The following is a 7,469-nucleotide window of genomic DNA, read 5'->3' as shown; positions in this document are numbered from 1 at the left end:
CTGCAGTTATCAATGCAAATAGTTCCCTTCGTGCAAATGTGGGTGATTTTTTGTGCTCTAATGGGACTTGGAACTATCTTTCTAACTCTAGGGAGCTAGTTGACCTTCCCATTCAGGTACAATTGATTATAGTTAAGGTTGGTTGGGAGGATTGTGTAACTTGGCTCCCTTGTTGTTTTGGTATGTTTTTAGTTACTAATGCATCAAAGTCATTTTATCCTAGGCATATTAAGATACCATGGGCTAGCCTCCTTTGTTTTAGAGGGAATATACCTAGAAATTCTTTCATTTAATGACTCGTTATTTGGAGTCATTTAGAGATATGTGATCATGTTAGATGGTGATGTTTTGATATCTCTAGTGACTGTGTTATTTGTACTAGTGGAATTAGTTTAGGGATCATTTGTTCTTTTAATGTGCTTTTAGTAAGGCTATCTAGGGAGATATGCTTTTTTTTTGGGAAGGTGTTTCCATACGATATCGCATTGGGATATAGAGCTCACTGGATTCCAATTTAATAAAAGGAATAGGTTAAGGCGTAAGGTTTTGAGAGTTGCTTAGTGTTCTATTCTTTACCATGTTTTGCGCGAGTGTAATATGTGTGCTCATGGTGCCACTTTCAATAATCCCTAGGCAATTAATTTAGATGCTCAATCTGAGATTTTTATATGTTATTTTAGTGACCGTGAACTTCTCTAGTCGGGGGGAAGCAATGAGAGTTTTCTCCTAGGAACCTTTTTCCTTGAGTTTTGTGTGTGTGCGTGTGTTTTTGTCTTTATTCGTTATCCTGTTTTTTTCCGTAGTGTTTTGTTTTTATCTTGGCCTCAACTAAAGTCCCTCTCTTTTTAGTAATCCATTATCTTTGCAAATAATAATAATAATAACAAATAAGTTGGCTTTTGATTGATACAAAAGATTGTGTAGAGACCATTTATGAAATTAAACCAAGTCACTAAGCTCCATCTATCTACTAATTTTGAACTTTTAAAACAATATAGGCCCATCGAAATTTAACCTAATATTAAATAATGTGATATGAATTTAATTGTTGTTACTGCATAGAACTTGACCTACGTAGGTTTTGGTAGGCAATCTGAAAATATTAATTTGAAAAACAAGTGATTCAATGAAAATAGAGTTGTATTTCATATTTTTAGATGTGTGTTTTATTGCAGATTCAAAAATAAATTTTTATTTCAAATAATTGTTCAAAATGTATGTTGATAACGTATTTATAAACCATAAAACTAATTATAGTTACTCACTCAATAAGTTGAATATAAACTATTATTAAGTTATTCCTTTAATTATATTATTAATTCATTTATGAACTTGGTTTATGTCAAAATTTTGTATAATTATTATATTAGTATATTATATAATACATATTTCAAATTCAAAATATGGATCATGTTTCAAAGTCGATAGTTTTTAAAATTTGCATTGTGTAGATCATAGAATTTGAAAACAAATTTAAAAACTAAATTTAAATATTCCTAAACTTAGTGAATCTGCATACATAAAATATAATATAAATTGCCTACTAAATATGTCCTTAGTAAACATAATTACTCTTTACTTAAAATTTAAAATTTTATCATAGTCTCACGGATCAAAGTTCTTACAAGCATTCATTATTAACAAAAAATAAAATAAAATAAAATAAAATAAAAGTTAGAAGTGATGATAAAAGAATGCTACAAGACCAAATTATATGAAAACCATAGAAAATTGAAATTATTATGTTGGGACTATAAGAACATATAATTATCGATTATTAAAACCTTCAAATCTTTTTTATTTTAACTCTAAGGATCAGGTTAGGCGAGAATTGTTTTGAAATTAAAGAACAAATTCTTTAATCTAAGATTTGTACTTCACAAGATAGGATGACAAATCATACTTGAATATTCCTAGCATGCAAGACTCTAAATTGCAAAACTCATGCTCTTGGCTAAACATGGGAGAAGTACAAAGGTCAAATTTTGGTCATCATAAAAAACTCACAAAAATGACCTAATGCCAAAATTAGATAGTATAGAAACCCTAATGTCACATCATCAGTCATATGAAAATTAGAAAAATATTTTTTAATATCGAGGGGATCAAATCTCGCAGTGGAAGTGAGTGATTGCTTTTTCTTCAATTTTACTTTAAAATTAACTTTGCAAAAAAGTGTACGTACATCAACATGCTATAAAATTAAACTAAGCTAGGTATAGACTTGGGTAAAAAAAATATTACCTTTGAAGAACTTCAGTATTCTCCAAGTCTTCACAATGAATTGAAATCTCCTTCTCTACAAGTTGAACACCTCCACTTGATCTTCCCCATTATATCTTTGGCAAAAATTGGTTGGGAGAACCTTGTTGAAAGAAGAGAGGGTTCATTTTGAAGAGAAAATCTTCTCGGTAAAACTTTAGATTTGAGAGCTTTTCAGTCAATGGTGAAATATTGCTTTTTTTTTTTTTTTCAGTCAACAATGTTAAAAAGAAAGATTAATTACAAACTCTTTGTATAGGATATCTCACTTGCATATCTCCACATGAACGATTTGGATTACATCACTTATAACCTTTACAAAGTAGATTGTATCCATAGTATTATCAGAATAAGACACTCAACCTTATCTATATACTATACTCTTTAGATTATTACTTAAATATGATCCATTTTATATTATTACTTCAATATGATCCACTTATATGTCAAGCACATACTATTCATGTTTCATTGAATAACCTTCTATTTTCGTTTGTTGAGTTCAAATTACATTATTCTAAAAGATAAATAACAATTATTTTATTGATAAATAAATTATTTACAAAATTACAAACCACGAGTTTTGGGATACAAAACCCAACAAATATATCATAGAAAAAAAAAAAGATAAAATTTTAGAAAACAACAAAAAGTAAATAAAATATGAACAATAATTTGATATCTTTTTTCTAGTACGACAAATAATTCAATGTCCTTGATGGTTTATATCAAGTTCTCTTATACTTTTCTCATGTGTAACAACACGATCACCACTTGTTCTTTTTTTTTTTTTTTTCTATCCGTATTCAGAGCTTATTCTGGTCACATATTTTTTACCATCAAACTTTAAGATCATAATCAGCAACTATTGTTGAACTATGCTCCCTTTTTTTCATTGAATTCAACAATTAGAAAGTCGAAAAATTGAACTACCTACCCTTAAATAACCATAAGTATTTTATCCACTAAACTACACTCGAATTGACATCGATAGAAAAACATACATGCAAGTAGAAAATCTAGATTACAACTTAGGTTTCGTGTTCGGTGTCCTACAAAAAATGCTCACATGTTTAGAAACTAATGCAGGACTTGCCCACATACCAAAACACATTTGAATCCGAGGGAAATGTAAGTCTTAAGCAATGGATCAAACGTTAATGGCTTGATGAAGCTAAAATCATCCTTTTTCCTGTGTGATTCATGATAACCATGGACTGTATATATATATGTGTCAGATATGATGAGTTTTACAAAATCAACATCTGAAAACAGACAAAGAATGGAAAGGCAATAATTCAATAAGGGTTGCCTTCAAATTGTTGCAAAACTGAGAGATAGCCCTCATTAGAATGATACAACACTCATGAAGGTTTGAAGTGAATGTGAGACCAAAACAAAAAAGAAAAAACATGAGCTGATTGGTTATCTGTCATCACCTGCAGTTGTACTACTCTTCATTCTGGACACTTGAAACAGTGGCAAGAGATATCATCCACTTTTGTCAGAAGAATAATAATCAAAATCTTTGATTAATCTTGAGAAGAACCAATGCTGAATTTTAAGAATGGTGGTTATCGGAAGAATTGTGATGGTTTGTTTCCTTGGAATCTCCTGAATGTGTATGGGAAGACACAGGTCCCAAGATCCTCTGGCATGTCCTGGAATGAAGTTCAATGTTTAAGCAAATGGTAGTAAGCCACTGGATCATAAATAAAAGGGTGCAGATACCAAGCATGCTTTTTGAAAATAAATATAGAACTGAGTTAAGTCACGGTTTTTCTGGTTCTAATCTATTTATAACACGTTGGCATAACCAGAAAGAACGTAGCTTAAACTTAGTGTCCTAAATGACCATTAAGATTAGTTCACCAGGTTAATAGTCTACTACTATGAAAACAAGGTCAGGAGAACTTCTCTACAGTAAGTGTCTAATCTTACAGAAACTTCTTAAATTTCCAACAAATCAAACAGAGAAGCATCATACTTGTCGAAATCCTCTTCCCGAGTTCTGATCTCACTTGACCATAGTAGAGGGTCAGTGTTTTTTGGTAACAACTCTTGTTGTTGGTTTTTCTCTGTTAGCCACTGCTCTGCTCTGTCGCACTCCTCAAGGATCTGGAGAAAGTGAAGAGTTTGAGAGAATTCAAACAAACCCAACTATGACTCATAATAGTAGAGGTTATTAGCCATTTACCAATGCTCGAGCTTGAGGTGAAAGTGAATCCCCAGAGTTCCTATAATCAGAAATACGCTTTAACAGATGCGCTTTAGCTTGTGCTCTAGCTTCTTCATCTTCGTATCGGTTAATTATAGGATCCACCAACTGAGAACAGTGGAAGACTAGTAAGGAAAGAGAAGAGAACTTGAATTGGCAAACCTCTGGTTCAGAGAATGTTATACAACTTTGTATCATACAACAGAAATAGCAACAACCTTCTTAAGGTCGTCTAACTTAGAAGAATAAGCACTCTCTGTCTCATCGTCTCCATCCTCATAAAGCCACTCCTCTGTTTGCTGGAGGCTTGAAGAAATGCCTTCTCGCTCTTGATCACTAGCGAAACTCCGATATGTGTTGAAAAGCTATTAAAAAACCACTTCTAGAATCATCATTATTTTTATGATAATAAATAATATTCAAACTGCAACATTAGATTTCTGTAAAGATTCAGGTTAGTGATCAGTATGCATGAGAATAGAAGTCTACCTCAAGATATCATGAACATTTAGTAATATAAATATCTAATTTTAGTCAAATCTCGATTTTAAAATTGACAAAAACAAATCTTTCTTTAAATTATTTGAAAAAGTAGTGGAAATTGAGTTGATTTTGAACTACAAAATAATAAACTAAAATTAGTAATAAAAATAATATTTAAATTTCGATTAGTCATTCTAAAAAAGCTAACCAATGAACTTTGTTTAAATTTGTCAGTTTTTACATATTTAAGTTAGTCAATTCTTTAAAAAAATAGCAATAATAAGAAACACAATTTTAAATTTGAATTTAGTTATATTTGAAAAATATGAAAAATATTTTATTTTAAACTTAACTATTACGAGATAATTAAGATGACAAATTTAAGCTAACCTAAGATCAAACCACTGATTAAATATAATGAATATTTCATAAACTTAAGATTTCTAAATCAACAGTCTGTTCCCAAGCTTTCTAAACATGCATTCCAAAACACAATTTGTTAAACCCAAGCTACCTAAACTCCTCAGTTTAAGCTTAACATTCCTAAGCTTAGGATTCAAAACTTACACACCAAACGCCTCCTTAAAAAGTCAGCCTTATCTAAGGGGAAAAGTTTATGGATCTGAAATCACACAACTTAAACTTCCATTGAAACTAATGCCTCATGCTCGCGTGATGAAAATCAATAATTTGATCTAAAAAGTGGTGTGGTAGCTACTGAAATTCATATAACCGCCCCCTAAGTAGTCAAAAGAATTTAGCAGTAGCATTACATGATTGAGTTATATGTTTGGTTCACACATCGGTCGAAACTAAACCAAGCATATAGATGTAAAGTTTGCTTTAAGTAACTTTTTCGCATCACTCAAATCAAAATGCACTATTCGTATCAGAAAATGGAGATTGAAAATCCTTTAAGCCTCAGGAAAATATAATATTTACCTTATTCCTCATCTCATAGACATATGACTCCAAAGCATTCTTCTTATTTTTGGCCTGTTCCATATTTTTATCCTGTTGGGCCAGTTGGAGTTCTCTTTCTTGGGCTTCTGAGAGCTCAGCCTTGGTCATTCCACCATATATATGTTCACTAACTGGTATGTCAATCCTCCTTGTGCTCCTAGCTTTTCTTGAAACATCAGACTGAAGAAATGCAATAATTCAATATCTTTAAAGACACCAAATCTCTGTGACGTACAAACAAAAAGATAGAGACAATTTTCCAGGAAGCGAAAAAGTTGGGAGATAAGAAACATAGGATGAGGTTTTCTAGATAGTATAGGCATTTCTCCTATCAAAAGAATATATATATATATAGGCATTTCCAAAAGCGGAAGATATATTTTAAAAATATATATATATGATTCTTGAGTGCTGAAAGGGATTATCTTCAATACCTCAGAATGGGAAGAATCAACAAACTCGGTCTCCATTTTTTCTGTGTTTGAGTGAGCAGCATCTCTCCTTGGTATTTGTTCATCTACATTATCCTCTACAAACTAAATTCACAATTCATATAAATACAGAGAAATTACCCTTAAATAGTGGAAAGTCTGACGGAAATATTACTTACTGTAGTTGATTCAACATTAACAATGCCGTTCATATTTAATTGAACTCTGACTTTAACCCTTGAATTAGAGTTGCTTGAACCTTGGACAGGACCAATCTGCATCTCAAATGACTCAACATTTAAGAATCAATTCCAATCCATCATAAATAGAAATTAGAAAAAGAAGCAGAAACAGGTCAACACTCTCTAGAGTAGTTTCTGAACACTGGGGCAGTTTAAAAGCCTTCCAGCACCGGAAGAACAAATACTTCAATAACAATAAAAACAATAATTAAAAAAGATTAAACTGAACATACTGTAAAGCAACCAATTTTTGAAGACATGCCAGGAGGTAGTTCGTCAAGATTAGTATAGACTGCTTCTAAGTGGAATAAACTGTTGCGCTGGAATGATAGAACTTTAGTACTTGGAATGTGCTGGCCTTTGGGAAATAGTACATTATTTAAGCCTAAGCTAATTGGGCCTGCATCTGATGAGAAGCCAATGGAGAAGGGGGATGAATCCTGAACCTACATTACGTCAATATACCATTTAGCAATCATGCAACTAATAACCCCAAAAAAAGAAACATGTCAAGAAAGTAGATCAGGAAAACACATAATTACATATTGAAAAATCACCTAAATCATGATACACAAGAACATGAAATATCATATTTCAACCTTTTTACAGGAAAATAATTGGACAGTTACTCTTCAGGTCAACTAACTCATGGATGGGTTAATGCTGGTAAAAAGAGTAGGATTCAAGAAGCCTTCTTTGTTTAAGTACGTTACATCCAGATACCCTTAAAAGGAAGCTTGAAAAAAGGGGAAAAAAGCAGAACCACGGAAGTTTTGTGTTTTGTCCAGTCATTGTGCGAGGAAAGCTTCAAGTTCATGCTAGAAATATAATCTTTTCTCAACTCTCCATAAATGCCTAGCTAATGCAAGT

General features: G+C 31.8%; 1 protein-coding gene across 1 annotated transcript; it reads right to left on the bottom strand.

Annotated features, from left to right (window-relative positions):
* Positions 1 to 3,462: 3,462 nt before the first annotated feature.
* LOC150031564 (heat shock 70 kDa protein 16-like) lies at positions 3,463 to 7,083 on the bottom strand. The gene is made up of 8 exons (XM_090308874.1): positions 6,833 to 7,083; positions 6,537 to 6,632; positions 6,361 to 6,462; positions 5,906 to 6,106; positions 4,699 to 4,845; positions 4,460 to 4,588; positions 4,250 to 4,380; positions 3,463 to 3,923 (listed from the first exon to the last, which is right to left on the bottom strand). Exons 1-8 carry the CDS (start codon positions 6,857 to 6,859, stop codon positions 3,824 to 3,826), a joined length of 933 nt encoding a protein of 310 aa, XP_090165000.1. The 5' UTR covers positions 6,860 to 7,083; the 3' UTR covers positions 3,463 to 3,823.
* Positions 7,084 to 7,469: the final 386 nt, after the last annotated feature.

The sequence above is a fragment of the Benincasa hispida genome, unplaced genomic scaffold (assembly GCF_027475165.1).
Source record: "Benincasa hispida cultivar pf3 unplaced genomic scaffold, pf3_genome.v1.1 HicScf1134, whole genome shotgun sequence".
Taxonomy (NCBI): Eukaryota; Viridiplantae; Streptophyta; class Magnoliopsida; order Cucurbitales; family Cucurbitaceae; genus Benincasa; species Benincasa hispida.
This window is presented reverse-complemented; position numbering and strand designations above follow the sequence as displayed.